The following is a 22,725-nucleotide window of genomic DNA, read 5'->3' as shown; positions in this document are numbered from 1 at the left end:
AGAAGTTGCCATTCAGGGACCATGAGTGCCTTAGTGAGGGTTCCCACGTGGGCTGGCTTCCCCTGAGGAAGCAGCACCAGAGCCTGGATTTTGTGTGTCGGTGCAGGGGAGCAGCATGGGTGAAAAGCTTGCTAGACACAAAAGACCCCAGTGAGCAGTAGGCAGAGGGGTGGGAGACAAGCTGGAAGGTGAATGACCAAATTGGGGAGAGCTGTAAGCCACATGGAGGACTTCAGCCTTTATCCCAAGGAGGGCAAAGCAGTAATGAAGGGTTTTAAGTATGTCGACTAGAGCGGGAAACACAGGAAAAAAGGAAAAATTCAGTTAGTCTTGACAAGTACTTCAATCTGAGAGAACAATCAGATCATTATATATTGTAGCTAAATGGTTCACCAACGAAGGTCTGAACCCCCAGCTGTGTGTGTGTGTGTGCAAGCGTGTGCGTGTGTGCGTGTGTAGATGTGGTGGACGTGGAGATGCATGGACTGATCTCCCTTCAGGATGGGACTTGCTGCCCAGCTGCGGGGACGGCACTTGGCAAACTGCCTCCAGGTTTGAGCTCGTCCAAGCACTGCCTCAGCTGCAGAGATGCTTGGCCTGACTCACACTGCTTCAGGTGAGCTGTGTCCAGTGACTGAGTGTGGCAGGGGGTCCCGATCTGGGTCCCGCTCCCAGACTTGCGACCCTGGGACAGATGATCCTGGCTCCTGAGCTCCTGCCTGGGGACCACGGCTTTGTCGGGTCTGCCCCACAGCTCAGCTCCCTCCGCGGAACAAGGCGGCTTCCTCCCTTTCCTTTCACAGATGGTGTCCCTTATAAACACCTTGCACTCCAAACTCTATCTCAGTGCTTGCTTCTGGAGACCCCAATTGGCAACAATGTATTACAAATTATATAATGCATATTTAAATTACTGAATATTTTCTAATTTGGAAGGTCCTAAGGGACATAAATTTCTCTGAAGAGTCCAGAGGGAAGTGAGAGAGTTTGCTAGTTAGTTTTTTGACTTGAGTGTCTAGGGCTTTTGGGAGCAAGTGATAATTAACTTTTAATCTTTTTATGGTAGGCATAAATCACTATATTTGAAAAAGAAGTGCATGCTGATTATTATTTTAGGTTCTTACCTTTGGCACTCTCAGCCAATGGTTGCTATAGCTATGGATATCTACCCCCTTACCTCCCCAATGAGTACGTATAACGAGAAACACTGCTGTAGAATGCGGTGACTGAGAGCATGAGCTCTGCAATTAAGCTGCCCGAGTTTAAATCCTGGATCCACAGGTGGCTGGGTGATTCAGGCAAGTTGTTTAACCTCTCTGTGCTCTAGTTTCCTTATCTGCAACATGGAGCCAACACTAGTATATTCTTCAGAGATGTTATATGGATTAAATGAGATAATGATGATAAGCTGGTTAACACTTCATGTGGTCACCAAGTTAGCAGTGATAAATGCTAGCTCTTTACCTAGTATAGATATTAACGTATTATCATTTAGAATTAGTCAAACATTTTATACCACCACATAACATTGACAATTTCTGGTCACCACAGGATGGGAAAATCATTATTCTTAGTGTTGGTAAGAACACAGTAGCAAAAATATATACTGAACACCTGATAGCACTTTATCTGAATTAAAGTGAGTTATATGAAGTGACAAAAAAAAATCCTGAGATGATATGCATTTTAAGTCTCACAAAAAAGAACTAGCAAACAAGGTAAGCGATTATGAAATTATTTCAGAAGTAGGCTGGAGAAGAAAGGAAAACACATTTGGTTACATAAAGGAATTTATCTCAATAGCAAGCAGGCATTTTGCTTTTGACCAGCAGCATGTAGTTGTGGTTGCAAACATATTAGAAAAATTTGCAATACACAATAGTTTGCCATACCGTGCCATTGACAGGATCCGTGGCCTTAAAGGACAAAAATGGGGCCAAGTCTGCTATTCTTTCTAATCCTTTGGTGCCAATCCGATTTCCTTGAGGTGTAGTTGTAAACCAGGTGCCTAGGTGAACCTCCACGGGAGTTACTGTTTGAACTGTTTCTGGCGGGGGGTCATGGCTTTCATTCTTATGTGCCACTGTTGACTGATTCTTTTGACTTTTTCCTGTGGAAGTTCAAGTAAAATCAAACACAACAATATAACTATAATATCAATGGTATAAAATTACTCATTAAGTTTTAATATAGTGTAAGCTACCTCAGACACTGTGGCAGAGAAATTCTAAGTGGCATTCATCAAATATATTATTTTTCAAGAAGGTCTTAGCACTTGAACCTTGGCTGGCTCCCCACCACCTCCCTACAGACATGCGCATGCCGACACAGCTCACCCTCTGTGGCACGGTGCCTGTTCTGGTCAATTTCTGTGCACTTTTGAGTCTTGCTTCTATATCCCCGGATTCCAGATTTGGGGTCCCATGGCCTGGTTTTGAAAACCTACATTTTCTCCTGTATATGTGTCAAACTTTCAGATTCCTTCTTTTAACTTATTATACTCTAGCATTTCAATAGATTCCTTTCTTCAGTCCTGGATCTGGAGAGCATTACCATCCAAGCACACCTTGGCCTCTCACAGGGGAGAGGGTTTGTACAGTTTAATTACTACACTGATAATCACCTGATACACAGACCCCTCTCAGTCTCGTCCCCGTCCCCACCATTTAATTGGAACAGGAAGATAACTGAAGAAACCCACGGAACTCTGTAAATATTACCTCAATTCCTCTGTCAAGGTAGATTTACTCCATTTACATGAATAATAATGAGTATTCTGTGGACAAGTTTTGCTAGTGTTGCCAAGCCTCAACTACAAGGTAAACTCAGACTAAGAAACAAATTGCAAAAAAGGTAGCAAAGGATTGCTGCCTCCAGGAAGAGCCTTTAGATTCAGACCATGAAACATGCTTCAGGGCGTGGATCTTGGCCTCAGGTGCAGAGTCAACTAATGGGAAGAACGAAAGAGGACAGATACATTCAGCTAAGCATTTCCATTGCCCTAAGACTTAATTTGGACCTATTTATATTTCCAGAGCATTAAAAGAGAACCGAAAAATAGAACTGTAGGAATCATTTAACATGAGGCTCAGAGAGCCAATGTGATAGAAGTAACGGAAGTGAAATAAAAGCTCCTAAATACAAATCTAACTGGAATTCTAGAAGAAGAGGAGAAAGAGATGGACCAGAAACAACATTTGAAAAGATAATTGAGAAAATTCCAGAACCAATGAAAGATACTACAAATTCAAGAAGCCCAAAGTATTCCCACTTCTATAAATAAAAAGAAATCCACACCTACTTAAATCATATTGAAATTGTAATAAAAAAAGAAAATATTTTAAAGGTAGTTAGATTGTCTTCTAAGCAAAAACAATTAGACTAACAGCCACTGTTTCAAAAGCAAAATTGGAGGCAAGAAGAGTATGAAGAATATTGTCAACATATTGAGAGAAAACATCCGTTAATCGAGAGTTCTATACCCAGCAAAATTATATTTCAAGAAGGAGGGCAACATAAAGACATTTTCAGAAAATGTCTCTTGTACAACCAAGAGGCTAAAACCTCCAGTTAAAACACAAAACGGTCGACTTTAATTTTTACAATATGCTGCTCACAAGAGATGTTTTAGACATAAACCACATAAGGTATGGAAAAAGTTATACTGGGAAAGAATTAAACAACAGATGATGTAGCTATAATAAAATAAGCAAAATCAACATTAGGGCAGAAAGATTCCTAGAACAAAAAGTCATCGTTATTTATAACTTAGATGATCGATTTCTTGAATATGTGTGAGCACATCTGACTGTCTTTCATGATTGGATTACAGCATTCTGTTGATTCTTATTTTGTGGCTGGCTTTATTCCTTTCATAACTATGTAAGTTTAAAAAGCTAAAGCTATTAACTGTTCTTAGAAACAATGAACAGCACATATATGCAAATTTAAAAAGGTATGTGCAGTACATTGTATACATATATTTATATGCAATATATTGCACATGTGTAGTGAAATTGCATCAATTTTACCTAATAAAAATGAAAAGTGAAAAAAAAGTCATTGTGTGCTGATAAAAAGTTAAATTCCCCAGGAAGGTAACAATTCTAAATTTGTAAGGATCTAAAATCATAGCCTTGAAATATACAAAGGCAAATCTGAGAGAACTATTAAAAAACAGAATTATTTCAGATCTAAAGAAACAAAGATTAAATTGTAAGGAGTGCAAAAGGGGCTGTTCTGCTCTCTCAGGAAATTTATAAACATTATTTCTGCTGAATAAATTGATATTGTACATTAAAACATCTGTAACATAGAATAACGATTGTTAAATTTTGACATGTGGGGCAAATATGGCCCACTCTCTTGCTTTTGTACAGTCTATGAAGTAGTAATTTTTTGCACGTTTCTACAGAATTAAAAAATCAAAAGAAAAATATTTTGTTATGTATGAAAATTATATTAAATTCAAATTTTAGAGTCCATATATAAAATTTTATTGGAACACAACACAGCATGCTTATTTGATTATGTGTTGCCTAAAGCTACTTTCATGCTACAATGGCAGAGTCAATATTTGTGACAGACCATATGGCCCACAAAGTCTCAAATATTTACTACCCTGCCCTTTATGGAGAAGTCTGCTGAACTGGGATAGAAGTGGGATAACACAACTAACAAGTATGATCTAATAGATATTAACAGAACACTGTACTCAATAACATCAGGGTATATGCCCTTTTCAAACATATACAGAATTTAAAAAAAAAAAAGTGACCATAGATGAGGCTATATCTCATGTTTCAAAAACTTCAAAAGATTAACAATCAATTATAAAAAGAACTAGAAAAATTTCATAGGTGTGGAAAGTTAGAAACAAGTTTAAATAACTTGTGGGTCAGAAGAGAAATTAGAAAACGTTTAGAACAGAAAAAATAATGAAAATAGTAAATATTATTTCTTGTGAGGTGGGAGCAGCAGATCTAGAATGGCAAGTCAGCGCCTTTGAAAATCCACTCCCCCCTCAAATCAGTGAGAACACTGGAAAAGATGATCGAAATTAACTTTTTCAGATCTCTGGAAATAAGTCAAAGGATTGCAACACTTGGAGGAACACTTCAAGGAAAACATCTGAATTGCAGTAAGAACAAGGGGTTTGTGGTGTCAGAACTTAGCCTGCTCCCATCCTCCACCCTTCCGCATCTCCAGCTCCACGGGAGCCTTGGACTCGCAGTAGCTGTGAAAACCAACAGCCCAGCAGCCACTAGAGGGAGCAGGTGGGCTTGGAACTCTCCCTAAACCCCTATTCACAGAGAACTGTCATTGTTAGACTTGCCTGAAAATGCTCTAGAAACCCGCCCTCTGACCTGAGTCAGAACCAATTGTGAATAACCTTTTTCTAGGGCCGTCGTTGAAATAATCTAGGACAATTGTTTACAGTATATCTTCCTGAGGCAGCAATACTAGTTGGGGCAAACAAGAGGCTGACCAAAAACTGTAACAGGAAGAGCTAAAGCATGATGTATCCATAGAGGGCTTTGAAAAACTCCGACATTTGCCTGAGATTCTAGAAGGCCACAAGCAGGTCTGTACCCATGCCCCGGAAAGATCTGAGAAATACCGAATCTCTCACCCCTGGCTGACCTGAAGGCTAAAGCTAGGTTCTAAACTTCCAGAGTGAAGAAGGTGGGCCCCCAAAGCACACAAAACCCCTTGGCAAAGGCTGGGAGACTTTTTAGTTTGCAGCATTTAAGGAACTCTCTGTCCAATCACTAGCTGACCACTAAGATAACTGTGCGTAGACCCCAGTGGCCACACAGGACAAAGGAAACAGATTTTATTTAGTAATGTCACTAAACAAACAGTAATATGAGCAAGAGCAACAAATGCTAGGGGTGGGGATCTTATTTCCAGAGTTGCCATGAAATGAGAATTTAAATCTTGAGAGAGGTATCCTGAAGGACACGAGTTCAATATACAAACATCAATTGTACTGATACGAATGAACAATCCAAAAATAAAACAGTTTTGCTTCTAATAGCATCAAGAATAAAATTCCTAAGAAAAATTTAACAAAACAAGTGGATAATTGTACCCTGAAAGCTACAAAATAGCACTGGAAAAAAATAAAGACCTAAATAAATGGAAAGATATTCCATGTTCATGAATTGAGGGACAATACCGTTAAGATGGCAACACTATCAAAATCTATCTACATAAATAGTGGAGTCTCTACAAAAATCTCAGCTGTCTCTTTTGCAGAAATTGATAAGCTGATTCTAAAATTCATACAAGAACGCAAGGGACCCAGGATAATCATAATAATATTTAAAAAGAAAAACAAAGTTGGATGACTCACAGTTTCCAGTTCCAAACTTACTGCAAAGCTAATGCAACCAAGACAGTGAGATGCTGGCATAAGGTAGACATATATCAGTGAAACGGAATTGAGAGTCCAAAAATAAACCCTTCCATTTATGGCCAATTGATTTTTGATTTAGATATCAACCAATTCAATAAGGGAAATAATCGTCATTTTAACAAATGTAAAAGAACGAATTCAGACCCTTACCTTATATGACATATAAGAATCAAATCAAAATGAATTAAAAAAATGCAAGAGCTAAAACTATAAAACTCTTAGCAAAACAAATAGGACTAAATATTTGTGATTTTAGATTTTTCAATGGTTTCTCGTATAGGATGTCAAAAGCACAGGAAACCAAAGAAAAAAATAGATAAGCTGGACTTCATAAGAATGGACTCCATCAAATGACACCACCAAGAAAGTGGAAAAACAACTCACAAATCATACATCTGATAAGAAGCTTGCATCCAAAATATACAAAAACGTAACAACAAAAGAACAGAAACTTGGGGAAAAGATTTGAATAGGTATTTCTCTGGAGAAGATACACAAATGGCCACTGAGCACATGAAAAGATGATCAACATCATTAACCATTAAGGAAATGCAAATCAAAATCAAAATGAGATACCACTGCATACCCACTAGAACGGCTACAGACAGACAACAGCAGTGTTAGCAAAGATGGTGAAGGAATTGGAAACCTCCATACCTTGCTGCTGAGAATGTCAAATAGTTCAGCTTCTTCAGAAAACAGTTTGTCAGGCCCTCAAAATGCTAAGAATAAAGTTATTATGTGACCCAACAATTCCACTTCCAGGCATCTACTCAAGAGAAATGAAAATACATGTTCACACAAAAATTGCTACAAAAGTGTTCATAGCAAATTTATTTGTAATTTTCAAAAAGTGAAAACAGCTCAAATGTCCATCAATTGATGAATGGATAAACAAAATGTGGTATATTTATCCAATGAAATATTATTTGACCACAAAATCCGAGTACTGATAAATGATATAACATAGATGAACCTTAAAAACATTATGCTAAATGAAAGAAGCCAGTCACAAAAGGCCACATACTGTATGTTTTCATTTATATGAAATGTCCAGAATATGTAAATTCGCAGAATCAAAAAGTAAGTTAGTGGTTCTAAGGTACAGGTTGGGAAAGGGGAAATGGGGAGTGACTGCTAATGGGTACTTTTAGGGAGGGCACTGAAGAAAACATTCTGGAATTGGATAATGGAGATGGTTGCACAGCCCTGTAAATATACTAAATTTGATTATTTTAAAGGATGAATATTATGGTATGTGAATTATATTTCAGTAAACCTGGTGTTAAAATAAAACTCATGAAATGAAGCTAACACAGTACCCTGAAGGAGATTTATAGCCACAGATGCTTACATTAGGAAAGAAGAAAGCCTAAAAATAAGTGAAACATCTTAGATAAATTAAAAAAAGGATAAAATAAACAAAAACACATGAGTTTTTGTCAGGTAGGTAGCAGCAACATAGTTGTCACTTTCCCCTCTTCTCATTCTGGAAATCATATGAAGTAATCATAACAATGAAAAACATCCAGAAATCACATTTGTAGAAAAACTAGGGAAATCCCCAAGGTCCAGCTGAACATAAGTGCTCCCGAAAGCAGAAATGAGAGAGCAAGCCCACAGGTTCAGATGTTAAAGTGTTATTAGAAGGAACAGGGTGTAGGTCAATGTAGTAGCGAAAGGACAGGATTCCATCCTGGGAGAAGCTTGGGTGGGCAGTCTTTAAAATGAATAGAGTAGGATCCCCCCTAAAATGGAGAAGGAAGATTTGGAATGTGCCAGGGACAAGGACTGAGGTGGTCTTTTCATGGCAGGTTCAGAAAGCACTAGTGAAATACAACCTCTAAGAATGAATGTATCTAAGGAAACAACCCAGTCTAAAAATGGGTGAAAGATACCAACAGACACCTCACCAAAGAAAAATGAATATACAGTTGATAAGTAAGTATATGAAAAGATGCTCAATATCATATATCATTAGGGATTAAAATTAAAACAATGATGAGATACCATTACACATCAACTAGAATGGCTCAAATCCAATGACCGACAATGCCAAATGTTGCAAGGATGTGGGGCAGCAGGAAGTCTCATTCATCACTGATGGGAGTGCTCAATTGTACAGCCTCTTTGGAAAACAGTCTGGCAGTTTCTTACAAAGTTGAACATATATATGCCAACAATCATGCTCCTACGTGTTTATTTAAATGAAATGAAAACATGTCTACACAAGAACCTGCAGGCAAATATTTATAAGCAGCTCAATTCACAATTGACAGAAACTAGAAGCAACCAATATATTGCTCAAGAGATAAATGGATAAACAAACTACTGCACATCTATATGATGGAATATTATTCTGTGATAAAAAGAAGTGAGCTGCCAAGCCATGAAAAGACATGGAGGGATCTCACATGCATATTAATTACTAAGTGAAAGAAGGCAACAGAAAAACCTGAATACTGTCTGATTCCAATAATGTGACATTCTCAAAATGGCCAAACTATGTGGACAATAAAAAGATCAGTGGCTGTCAGAAGTTCTAGGCTGGGATGACTCAGGATGGAGAAGAGGAGCAGGGTGAATAACTGGAGCACAGGGGATTTTTAGGGTGGTGAAATTGTTCTGTATGATATTCTCGTGGTGGATTCATGATATTATGCATTTGTCAAAAGTCATGGAACTGTATATAACACAAAAAGTGAACCTGAATGTAAACTATGGACTTGAGTTAATAATAATGTATCAATATTGATCCTTCAACTGTAATAAATGTACCACATTTTCAAGATGTTAAAAATAAGGAAAACTGTGGAAGAGAGGGAGTCTCTGGGAACTCTGTGCTTTCTGCTCATTTTTTGTGTGAAACTAACATTGATCTAAAAAAAATTAAGTCTGCTCGTTTGAAAAGAAAAGGCTGTGTCACCTCAGATGGAAGGGCTGTGAAGAAATCTGAAACACCATGCTGGAGGAAGAAGCCCTTTGAAACCAGGTAAGGCAGTGAGAGGAGTGGGCATGCAGACCATCCTTACATCAAGTCCTCTTGTATCAACAAGAGAGTGAGCCATTGAGCTGGGAAGTTTGGAAAGCTCTAAGGAGACTTTCATTCACTTTTCCAACCACGAACCTTCTGCTACCACCCAAGGAAAATCCATTTCACTAAATTTTGAGTTACCAAAAAAGGAATTCACTTGGCGCCCACACAAGGTTACTGGATGCTGTGGTGAGATGTGTGAAACTGAGAAAAAAAGACTGAATCTTGGTCTCAGATCATTAAAGTCCTATGAGAAATTGAGAAATATTTGTAATGCATGAGAGAGTTAGTTAATCTACGAGTTAGTTGCCCAGACTCAAATCCCTGCTCTACCACCTCCTACCTGAAAGACCTCAAATAAGTTACTTGAACTCTCTGTGTCTCAACTTCCTCATCTGTAAATTGGGATTATTAAAATACATACCTCACAGGGTTGCTGGGAGGATAAGCTGATTCAACATTTTCAAGTATTAGGAATTATGCCTGGTACACAAACACACATCTCCTACATATAAAGATCTCTTAAAATGAAAATGAACATCCTAACAGCAAACCAAAGAAAGATGTAAACAGAAAACTCACAAAGAGAAAAAAAAAAGCAAAAAACGACTTTAAATGTTTAATCTCACTGGTAATCGAAGAAATGCAAATTAACATAGCAGTAAGATACATTAATGGTCTATCAGATTGAGTAAGATGAGAAGAATGACAACAAACACCCAGCACTGGCCAGGGTATGAGGAAGCAGACGTGTTCACACTGTGGTAGAGAAAGGGCTATGAATTGGCAATGTCTCAGAGGAGAGCAAGATGATAACACAGATTATGGCAGATGCTACTGACTGCTTACCCAATTCTTCTCCACCTTCTTGTTTCCCTAACAGTAGTGCTCATCTCCTGGGAAAAAAACAAAACTATCGGATGCTGTTTTCCCAGCCTAGGTCCCCTGGCAGGACTAGTCAGTGAGACACAAGAGAATATCTGCTGGGGTGGGGGTGGGGGGCTGGCAAGATCTGGAAACATCTTCCTCGCTAATACAAGAGAGCCTCGTGAAAACTCTCTGTCCACCCCCTCTCCTTTCTGCTTTGGAAGTTACGATACGAGGACCTCATGACTAGAGCTAATGTGGACTTCTTGCAACTTCTAAGGAAAAGAGAAAGACAGAGACGCCTACTCAGGACCTTGATACCACAGATCTGCTCATCTGGCTCTAAAATAGTAGTCAGCTAATGTAATGTCGGAGTACATAATGACATAGGAAAATGTCCGCTATTTATTACTAAGAGATAAAGCAATTCATGAAACAATGTGTAATGCTATGATTCCCAGTGAAATTCATATATATATATATGACTATCTATGAATCTATTCAATAGAAATAGAAGAGTGATAATAATATTGAACATTGGTTAAGCACCTGGATGTACTGAATCCATTATAAACTGAGAGGCTTCAGTGATTACCTTTCTTTGTAATTACAGCCTCTGACGGTGCTGTTTCCGATTTTTGCTGAGACACCGTGTCCATCAAGTCCCCACTGGGCGGGCTTGCTGGCACTTCAGCAGCAAGACAAACAGGACCTGAATCGGGACTACTGCTCACAGTCCCATCTGCAAAGAGAATCTGAAAAAAAAAAGACAGAAGTTTGGCATTTTCCGAAAGGAGGAAGAGACTGATTAACGACAGTGTGTCAAACTGAAATTGGTTAAAAATCATTCAAAGAAAAGTATTTGCAAACTTCTGGACCCACCAACATAAAGCACGTTATAGAGGAGCAGATTTGGAGCTCAGAGACAACAGATTCATAGCCAGCACAATAGTATTACTTTATTTTCCGTTTACCTTCTGCTTCGCTTCTTTTCTTTTTATTTCCTGTCTTTTATTAGATTGACCTCTTTTATGTTTCCCCATCTTTCCCCCTTCCCTCTAGGTAATTGGGAAATTACTCTATTTCAATCTTTCTGACTCCATTTAAAACTTTATCACATGTCTAAATGTTTAGTTTCTATCAATATCTATCTAGTATGTAGAGTATCTAAGGTAGTGTTTTTTCTTCTAACGTTATTCTTTGTCATTTTAAAGCATCATTCCATTTTCAAATGAGTTGCTTCTCTTCCCTGTCATAATACTGTTCCTTATATATACAGCTTGGCTGTATTTTCCTTTGCAGCAGGAAAGAGTAACTTATCTAACACATTCTTTTACCTGTGTGGATCCATCCAACATGTATTTGACAACAGTGCCTTGACGGGTGATGACTCTCGATGCCTCTTGCTCCAGTGGTGGCATCACCATTTTGTAGAACTCATAGTACTTCACCTTCTGGGGGTAGCTCTGTCGGACCATGATGTCCCAAGTGGGGTCCTCATCTATAACATATTGATCTAAAAGAAAGAAAGAAGAAAGAAAGAAAAAGAAAGAAAAGAAAGAAAGAAAAGAAAAAGAAAGAAAGAAAAAAAAGAAAGAAGAAGACAAGAAAGAAAAAAGAAAGAAAGAAAAGAAAAAAAGAAAGAAAAAGAAAGAACTCCCCCCCCCCCTCCCCCTCCCTCCCTCCCTCCCCCTCCCTCCCTCCCCCTCCTCCTCCCGCCCCCTCCCTCCCTCCCCGTCCCCCTCCCTCCCTCCTCCTCCCCTCCCTCCCTCCTCCCTCCTCCCTCCTCCCTCCCTCCCTCGTCCTCTTCCTTTTTTGCTGCTGTGTGGCTGGGATTTTATCTTCCTGCTTAATTTTTTTTTCTTCATTCTATTGTCTACATCTGAATAAGAGGGCAGTTTTCATGACACATGGCCCGAGTACTGGTTCTCGGCTGCCTTTCTTACAGTTGAATGTAGTAAGGCCATCGACAAGGACTTAGTAGGTATGTTCTCCATGTGAAAGCCACTCCCTCAAATGATGTCCAGGATATTTCAGGGCAAAATTAGGAAGGGAGCAGAGCTATGCTGCCTTAGATGTTCTCCTTTCTCCCCATTGGTGTTTTTCTCTCACCTTTGAAGAAGCTTTTGCCGCTAGATACACATTGCTCCCGCCTGGTGTTCCCTAGTTGCCTGGAGCTCAAAGGTGAATATACTCAGGCTTGCCCTTCTTAAATCATTTATCATCTTTCAAAGTTAACATAATCCCCTCATTTCTGATCAAGTCCAGATTTTTTCCTCAGAGTTCTACTCTTCGCTGGCAATCAAGGAAAAAAGCACCTAATATATTCCTCAAAAGAACATACTGTTAATGAGAATCTCTGGCACACAACAGCTACTCGGTTTTTGCTAACTGAATCTTTTCCTCTTCTCCATTTATAAAGTGGGTTATTAACAAGAAATGATGGCATTTCAAGGACTATAATCGGGCTGATGGGAAAATATTTTGGAATAAGCTTCATGGTATCCTTCAAGTCACAGAAGTAATAACTGTGATAAGATAATAAACATTTGTTGAGCTACTTCTGTATGTTAAATACTTTGTATATGCATTTTTATCAGCCCACCTCAATAACCCTTTTAGACACGTTCATTTTCCAGAGGTTTCAGGTGAATAAATAGAGGCTAACTTCTCCAAGGTCACACAACTAGTCAGGGTCAGAGCTGAGATAGGAACCAAGTCTCTGTGCGTAACTATTTTTTTATGCTGTAAAAACAACCCCTGCTACCATGACCAAAACAAAACAAAAACAAAAACCTAACATTGGAATAATGTGCTCCAGATTAGAAAGTATCTTCTCATTTAATACTTATAACAACTCTGTTTAGTGGATAACATTATTTTGTAAATGAAGAAATTCAGGTGGGGAAGGATTCCAAGGTCACTCTGGAAAGAACTCTAGACTAGGTTCTTTCTTCTTACACCATGTGACCTCCTTTCCCTTGCCCAAGGCTGACCCTATGAAGAGAGCTCTGCTTTGATTTATGTTGTAATTATTTTCAAACTTGAATTAGGATTTCATAATATATGGAGGGTTCCAGAAAGATTCTGCATTCCAGGCAGAATTATTATTAACCACATTGTCTATTATGACATAAGAATACACATATCATACTAAATAATGGGGTGGGAAGGGATAAATCGGGAGTTCAAAATTTGCAGATACTACTATATATAAAATCAACAAGAAGTTTACACTGTATAGCACAGGACGAAATTGACACAACATTGTACACTTACTACACTTCAATTTAAAAATATCTTAAAAAATAAAAATAAACAACAAGGTTCTCCTGTGCAGCACAGGAAATTATATTCAGTATCTTATAGTAACCTACTAGTGAAAAAGAATATGAAAAGAATATATGTATGTATAAATATGACTGAAACATTATGCTGTACACCAGAAATGGACACAACATTGTAAACTGACTATACTTCAATTTAAAAAAGACAATTAACAGAAAAGACAAGTGAAACAAGTATCAAGTTGTGGTTTAATAACAGGATCAAGCAAACAAGCAAGTAAATAAGTATGTCCTCGAACTTGAAAACAGTATCCCTCTCAGTACACTCATAGCATCTTCGACTTCGGTAGCCATCGTTAGTAGTACACGCAGTCAGAAACATCACAGAAACCTGGACCACTAAGAATCCTTGGAGATAGAAATAAGGGTCCATGCTCTATTTTTAATAATTCAGAAAGCCTAATGAAAAGAAATATTCAATCAAAATAGATCAACTACATCATTTAGTTTCTTCTCATTTGGCTGGCAAGTAAATACAACATTGACTTATTTTTCAATAGGCATAATTTTTATCTTCAATAGATACACTTTTCAAATATGGGGTACATAAGGGAATTATAATAAAGAAGATATTTGGCTATGAAAGGATAGGATCCACTGATATAATGTAACATTTGCCAGACAGAGAAACATGGTCCAGAGACAGTAAGTATTCAAAGGGCCATACAGCTAATGAGAACCCAAGTCCCCGCTCAGTGCTTGCTTTGTTGCATCTCCTAATTCTACTGCATAGTGGGTCTCCATTTAAATGATACTCACATCAACCACCAGTGTGGATTCCTTCCCCTTATCAGGTTAATTAAATAAGTCCTACTGTAATTATTTATTCATCTTAATAGGTTAGGAACAATGTACAGACTCAACAGAAAAAAACAGATTCTATAAAAGTATATATACTGATACCGAGGAACAAGACTGGTTTTCTTCATCCACTTAACCTGCACTTATCTCTACCTACTCTGTCCTTTGTTTTGATCATACCAGCAAAGTTCTGTGCGTGCAGCCCTTTGTAGAGGCAGGAACACAGGGCCACGCAGTGGTTGTTAAGAGCATTGGCTTTGTCACCACTGGACCAAGAACAGCATTTTATCTCTGCCACTTAGGGACTGAGTGACCTGGGGGAAGTTACTGAACCTCCTGATGCCTCAGTTCCTTTATTTTGTGAAATGAAATTATTAGGACTTAGCTTATGGTAGTTGTATTTTGTCATGTATGTTAAGTACTTAAATAGTGCCTGACTCATAGTAAGTGCTCAAAAGATGGTGGTTATTATTGTTATTAGCCTACTGTTTATCATCAACAATAAGTATATTTAACTGATAGGAAACCATTTCAATGGTGATTTAAGTCTGTATGACTTATTTCCCCCCTGCCTCCTTGACCCCCCAGCCAGCACTCACCTGGGGACTCTTGCCCAATGAAGGTCACCTGGAGCCCATTGGGGCAAGACACGTTCAGGTTTTGGAAGGTGGGGACATAAAGAGTCTCTTGTAAAACAGGTTCTGGTTCTACTTCTTCCTGTAAATAATTTAACATGTGAATAATTTCCTGTCATTTTCTAAATAAGCTATTGGTTCACTGGGACTAAACAAGGACTTGCTGAAAGCTGAGAATATGACTTGTCCATGACTAGTGGGCCCTGCCATGGACTCTAAGGATGCATGAGTCTCTACCTTTGTGCAATTTCTATTTTGCTTGTAGAATGGCATCACACATGTGAAACAGCTAAATAATAGTACCAAATGGTTGGCACATCTTTCCTCAGAAAAGGGAGATATTGGAGTTAATGAGAATAATTAGGAAAGGATCATGGAGGAGTTGGGGCTTGAATTTGGCCTTGAAAAATTGCTCTCTGTTTGCACATGTAGGTGTAAGGGCTGACCAACATCCCACTGCCTTCAATGTCGAATTCTTACTGTTTTGATGCTGGAGACATTAGGCTACTGGCATATGTGTCTTTATTTTTCTACAATGAGCATGCATTGCTTTCTTAGTAAGTCAAAACAATAAAAGGCAATAAAAAGATTATTTATAAATTAATGAGAGTTTGGGTGCATCTACTTAACAAAGTCTAATTAATTTTATGCTAACTGTGCCTGAATCCCTTGATTGGTCATGCATTCTCCAGGATGAAGGTTATTTGGCTACTTTCAAACCATAGCTGAAGATAATCATTTCAGTTTTTCCAACTGGCTCTCTTAGTGCCTCGCCACTAAAATCTGTCCAACTGATTCCCTAGTGCTGGACCTTTAATTTATTCTCTCTAGTCTTCTATTGTTGATCATTTAGATTGTTCTGCCTTTGTTACTAACAGAGAATGAAATCTGGATAGTTGGCTGGAAATCAAAAACACAAAGCAAAATTAAGAGGAGAAAACTCATGAAATTCTGTAGAATTTTAACAATAGTGCTCAAAGACACAAACATCCCATGACAAACCTGTCATTACACTCAAAACCAGTGACTACCCCCCACCCTTCCATTATCATCCATCTGAAAAAATGCTGGGTGGACTGATTGGTTTGCCACCAAATTGCTTTCAGCTCAATTAATGAATTACTGGGGGCTATTTTGCTCAATACTTGAACATTTTTACTTAACAAGGGTCAAGTACCCTAGCTTGAGAAAACTCATCTAGTAAAGCTGGGTAAATATGGTGCAAAGGCTAAACAACATTCAAACCCCATAACTTTTCAAGGATCAGGCTTTGAAATCCAGGTCCCCAATCACTTCTGAACACATTTTTTTTCCAATAAATTGAGGATTTGTACATTGTACAAACTGTACAACTGTACCTGTTAATACCAAGAGTCGAGATTTTATCAGGAGATTCCTTTGTGTCCCTCTTTCAGAAACTATTTTGATCTGTATGCTTCAATAAGTGTCCATTAGGAAAACGTTTGTGTGTGTGTGTGTGTGTGTGTGTGTGTGTGTGTGTGTGTGTGTATTTGCATATGGTGGAGGGTTGGAGGCAGGGGGTGGCTACCCTTTAACTGGAAGTGGGATTGTCCCATAGTCTTGCTGAATTCTTAGCACACCAATATCTAAGCCCCAACCTACCAAATGGAAGTGTTTCCACTATTTAGAGACCCTCCTCTTCCAGTTGTTGTTTATCTCAATGGAACCAAATAAATGATTGAAAATAAGGAATAGTAGGAGCTTAATCAACCAAAAGCCTAAAGAACACCCAAGATCTAATATGGGAAAATGGCTAAACTAGTTAACCATTAGTTGAACTAATGGTTGAATGAGGTTGGGATGAATGACCTGAGACAGTCCATATATGACAGTATATCTCCTGGTATGGGGATCCCACTCCTGTGCCCAGATCTCTTCTTTTGCATTCAAAATGGAAACCTCAAGGAGTGTTCATATATCTACAACAGTAAAATACATGTACTGTAACAACACTATTGACATAACTCATGAATTTAAAAAGTTAACATAGAGGCAGAAGCAGAGTTGGGGAATCCATGGTGATCCCTTCACCTTTTTCTCTTCCTTCTTTGGGTGTTCCTCTTCTTTCAGGGATTCTTTGTGTTTTTCTTTGCCTTTGGTTTTCCCTTTTCCTTTGCCTTGGGGAACAGTCACAATAACAGGAATTACTGTTGGAGCAAGTGCTGATGGGATATTCAACATCGCTTCCAAATCAGGATCCTTCTCCTCTATAAAGAGAAAAAAAAGCAAACAAGTAAATCAGACATTTATATTTGATGTGTTTGTTATATAAAAGTTACATCTCAAACATTTATACAAGTCAGCAATTTTTACCCTGCTGAGTAGGATTTATCAGCTGGATAGACTTCAGCGGTACTGCAGTTGATATGAAAATCAGAACTGTAGTTTAAAAATCTGAGGTGCTGAATACTTTGATATATTTGATTGAGTCATTATTTCACGTTTTTGCCTTCCCAACTAGATTATAAACCCCTAATGATACAGCAGTAACCATCTCTTCATTTATTTGAGAAATATTTATTGAGAGGCTCTTACATGTAAAAAGTGTGGAGCAGTGGACAATAATGAAAAAAATAAGGGACTTTATCAAGCCAATGTAGTTTAAATAAGATCTGCACTCAAACAGCTTCAATACAAGGACATATTAAATAGGAACATGATAAGGGATACAAACAAGAAAATTTAGAAAAGAAACAGATTTCTAGTTGAGATGAAAAAGTTTTCTTGTAGAAGACTCATTTTATTCTGGGTTTTAGTGGACTGTCAGAATTCTAAAAAGGGAGCTAATCCATGGAAGAATTACATCAGAGCCTTTGAGCATCCTTTACACCTTGAATTATATTCCCCTTTGGGTTCCAGAGTAACACCACCACCTGGATTTCCTCTCACCTCCCTGGTCATTTTTTCCTCAGTCTCCTTTACTGATGCTTCCTCTTTGTTATGCCCTTAAATATTTATTGTTAGGTCCCAGGGTTTTTCCCCTTACCATTACAGTTGTTCTCAACTCCAGCTGCCCATAATAACTATTCATGGAATTAAAAAAATAAATATTCTCAGCCCCAGCCTTGACCTATTGAGTCAGACTCTGGGGATGAGGCCCAGGCATTTGCGTCTGTGAAACACCTCACATGACTGTGGTACACAGCCAGGGCTGAGCATCTTTATTATCTCTACTAGATCTGAGTATCTTGGTCACTACCGGGGCTCCAGCTGTCACCTCTGTGCTAATGACTCCCAACTGTCCATCTCAAGGCATGCCCTTTCTTCTCAGCTCCAGCTCCATATTTCCAACTGCTTTTAGACATCTCCCCCTGCTTGTGGTACTGGAGATATTTCAAAATCAGTAAGTCTTGCCTCTTCCAAGCAGATAACCCTCCTAAGTTCATTCTGAACCTCAGTTAACACCATGACCAATCATGCCCTTTGTTTCTCAAGTTAGACACTGAGAACATTTGCATTTTCTCTTTCTCACTCACTCTATACATTCCACCAGTCACCGAGCCCTCAGAAATTTCCCTCAAATCATGCCTCTCCTATCTGTTCCTATCACCTTAGTTCATATTCTCATTATCTCTTGCTTGATTTTTTTTTGCAGCAGTTTCCTAAAACCACCACTTCAGTGTACTTTCCAAACCATCACTTTAATTATGTTCCTAAAATAAAATCTTTTCATGTCACTTCCCTTCCCTTATTTAAAAAGCTGCAGCACACATTAATCTTATAGGACAGACCATGCTCACTCTCCTCCACTCCAATCACACTCAACTTTTCATCCTTCTGTAAAGACACCATGCTTTAACACAACTGTGTATTTATACAAATGCTTCTTACTATCTAGATTCCCCTGTCCTTGTTGCTTTGTCCAGAGAGTTCCAACTCATCTATAAATAAAGTCTCATCTCAGATACTCTACTTTCTCTCTGAAGTATTTTCTAGCTGCATCCCAGTACTCAGTTTATGTATGATTTCTAGCACTTATGCAATCATTTCACTATTAATGGTTTTTTTCCCATTAGACGATGAGTTCTTCGAATAGACGTAACACGGTTTTATTCATCTTTGTGATTCAGTGCCAGCAAGATGCCTGACCCATAGGGAGTACAGCATATAAATAAGTGAATGGTGTCCAGTTACAGGCAACTGGAAACTCCCGCTCTCATCCCCATTCAGTTACTCATTCAGTGAATATTTACTGAGTACCTATTACCATGAACCACAAATTGGGTAAGCAGTGATGCATGAGACCACAGGAACTTGCAATGGGCAGCTCAGATGAAGGGAAGCTCAGGCGTACAATGTCATGAGTTAAGTCTGTGATGGGGAAGTACAGAGCATCATGCGAACCCAGAAGAAGGGCATTTGACACAAAGACCCTCCACACTGCTGTACTTTTCCTTCGGTATCCATAGGGGACTGGTTCCAGGACACCCCATGGATACCAAAATCTGTGGATGCTCAAGTCCCTTATATAAAATAGTGTAGTACTGATTTGTATATAACCTATGGACATTCTCCCATATACTTTAAGTCATCTCTAGATTACTTATAATACCCAGTACAATGTAAATGCTATGTAAATAGCTGTTAGGCTGCATTGTTTTGGGAATAATGACAAGAAAAAAAAAGTCTGTACATGTTTGGTACAGACCCAACCAAACCACCATCACAGGCTTAACTACATGGAGCATGTCAGCAACAATGTAAGATTCTCTTTCTTTCAACACTTAGATAGATTACTTTTGTTTAATGACCCCCAAAGAGAAGTACATAGACTAAAACACAGAACATTGAAAACACAAGTACATGTAGAAAATATAATCATAAAGAGAAAATATAAATTCATTCACTCATTCTCTCTCTCACACACACACAGTGTGTTAACACTCACCCAAACCCTGCTTCTTCTCTCTTCACTACCCTTGTATGGTGATGACAGTGACAGTGATGGTTGCTGTTTGGTGCCTATAGGGCTGATGCAGTGAGGCGATGAGATGTGTGGCACTGTAGGCAAGTGGTGAGACACAAGGCTAAATTTAAGCCTTCTAGCAGGGTATCAGAAGGATCATCTGGCCAGAAGAATGGGGCTCCAGCTGCAGACACTGACTCTTTGGAGGAGGCTTCATAATACTAATGTCAGGATGTCTGGAGGCTGAGGCTGAGGGTCTTCAGGTATTGAAGGTCTAGGCTTCACAACTGCAGAAGCTTTGTTAGAAACACTGTTATAGGAAGCTGCTTCTTCCTTTCCTTTGCCTCGTCAAACAAGCCTTGCAGTGGTTGTAGGCACGTTGTCACACCTTGGGTGACATGGAGGTTTCAGTCCATCAAAGGATCTTACTTGAGGGTCATGTCCTTTAACACTGGCACCTGCTGAAAAACCACTGCAGTTTTTCAAGTGTCCAAATTGATGGGTCTGCTTCTTCTAAATTTTCTGCATCATCACAATCATCTGTAGAAGACTTCAGCAGATCTTTGAGCTCCTTCTTGGTGAGGGTTCCGCTACGCTCTTCTATGTGTTCCTTGATGTCATCCTAGGTGACATCAGAGAAGCCTTCCCCGCCGCCTTCCCTTGCAACATTTCAGATATTCCCGACTTCTGCACCGACAGTGGGGAAGCATCCTGGAATCACTGACTACCTCACGCCGCACGGGCTTCCAGCACGCACCGACTGTCTCAGCTCTGGGGCGTCTGCCGCCTCAGCGGTAGGCGTGAGGCCACTGTGACTGGAGAGCTCTTCCACACAGCCTCCGTGCTGCAGTCAGGGTCAGCACAAGGGCGGCAACAACGTCGCGGAAGGCGAAGCAGGTACACGCTGCGTTAACGTACTCCCTGAGGCCCGGACGGAGGGGCTGTAGCAGAGACGGGGCGGGAGGAGGCAGGAATGGCGCTTCCACTTTCCTGTCGCTGAGGCAGAGAAGTTGAGGATGGCTGGGAGCATTGCCAGTTGTGAGGAGCACCTGGAGTGGCAGCCCCTTCCCTCTGAGGTATTTCTTCACTTCAGGGGTGAAGCACTGGTGCAACCCTTCCCAGAACGAGATGGCCATCACCCAGGCCTTCTTGTGCTGCCAGAACATGGGCAGGCCACTTGTGGTTTTGTCCCTAAGGGCCCAGGAGTTGTTTACGCCTAGATGAGGCTTGATCCCGTGACCTGCTGCATGGCCGCCCAGCACCACGGTGAGGCGAACCTTCGGGGCCTTGAACCCCAGGGCCTGCTTGGCACTCTCACAGATGCAGGTGTGGTTGGGTGTCTTCTTCTGGAACAAGCCTGTTTTACCACAATTGAAGACTTGCTCTGGAAGGCAGCTTTTCTCTTCTGAGAGTTTCTGGAACTCTTCTGGGAACGCTGATGCGGCCTTGGCATCGGCTGATGTCTCTCTCCCGTGATCTTCAAGTTCTTGTGGGCGCAGCCCTTTACCTAACAGCCGCCTCTTAGTGCCCTTCCTCTCGCTCTCCTCCACCCCCTCACCGCAGTGCTCAGAGAGCCGCAGTGCTCCTTCCTGCATAATTTTGCCCCCAGCAGGGATACACTTCTACGACACGTCCCTTAGCTGCACACATAACGTTTCCTCAGTCTCTGTAAGCGCTTCCTTCATCACGAACCAGAGATCTACTTCTGCCATTAGAGGCGCATCACTAACACCTCCATGAATCTCGGCTTCTCTCTGCTTTACTGTGGGAATGTCCTCTTCGCTCTCAGTGACCTCACATCCCCTTCAGCAAGCCACATGCCGCTTCTCACAAGATCTGAGAGTTTTACTTTCTTGTCAGGAGACAGCACTTCCTGTTCCCTCTCAGCCTTTGAGAGGTTGCTTTGACCACTTAAATGCTTCGCGGGAGCCATTTTTTCACACAAACAGAGCGTGCACACGAGGAGCAAATGAATGAGATGCGAGGTGAATAGTGTCAGGCAGTGAGTGCTGGAGGGAGAAACGGAGGGAGCAAACTGCGCCCACACATCACTTCCATCACAGTGGAGTCAGCAGAGTGCTCGGCATGTGGCACATTGCGGGGCAAGTTTTTGCTTTTTGGAACTTTCTGGAAATTTTTTAAAAGACTGTTTTCAGTCTGAGGTTGGTCTAATCTATGAATTCAGAACCCGTGGTTACGGGATACGGAGGACCAGCTGTACTGCACAGTTTGCTTTTCCATAAACGTGTCATGCTTTTATACAACAGGGCTTTTGCACATGCTATTTCTGGTCTCTAGAAGTCCCCTCCTTTGATTCTTTGCCTAAGCACTTTCCACGCACTTTCCACTCACCTCCAAAGACCCAGTTGACACGGGTGAAGCATTTCTCAGAGCGGGTAACCTGTAAGCTGAGACCTGAGGGGTGGGAGGAAGTTAACTGTTGGAAGTGATGGTGTTACACAGCAGCAGAGAGAGCTCTGAGCAAGTGGACAGTGTGAGCAAATGTCAGAGGTAAGAAAAAGCACAGTTTGTCAAAGAACAGAAAGGCACAAAAAGAATGGTAGCCAAGAAGCAGGTGATAACCTAAATGCCCTTTGGCACATGAATAGATAAATAAAATGTGATGTATACATACAATGGAACACTACTCAGTCTTAAAAAAGAAGGGAATTCTGTAATGAACAACAGGGTGA

General features: G+C 40.0%; 1 protein-coding gene across 1 annotated transcript in view; it reads right to left on the bottom strand.

Moving 5' to 3' along the window:
• Positions 1-22,725, bottom strand: part of SPAG17 (sperm associated antigen 17) — a 190,430-nt gene that overhangs the window by 45,312 nt on the left and 122,393 nt on the right. The window contains exons 25-29 of the mRNA XM_006184295.2: positions 17,158-17,333; positions 15,070-15,187; positions 11,660-11,838; positions 10,918-11,077; positions 1,893-2,110 (exon numbers count right to left, since the gene is read on the bottom strand). Coding sequence (XP_006184357.2) covers positions 1,893-2,110; positions 10,918-11,077; positions 11,660-11,838; positions 15,070-15,187; positions 17,158-17,333 — 851 coding nt within the window. The remainder of the gene's footprint in view (positions 1-1,892; positions 2,111-10,917; positions 11,078-11,659; positions 11,839-15,069; positions 15,188-17,157; positions 17,334-22,725) is intronic.

This window comes from Camelus ferus, chromosome 9 (assembly GCF_009834535.1).
Source record: "Camelus ferus isolate YT-003-E chromosome 9, BCGSAC_Cfer_1.0, whole genome shotgun sequence".
In the NCBI taxonomy this organism is placed as follows: domain Eukaryota; kingdom Metazoa; phylum Chordata; class Mammalia; order Artiodactyla; family Camelidae; genus Camelus; species Camelus ferus.
The sequence above is the reverse complement of the archived record's forward strand: the minus strand, read 5'-3'. Positions and strand labels throughout refer to the sequence as shown.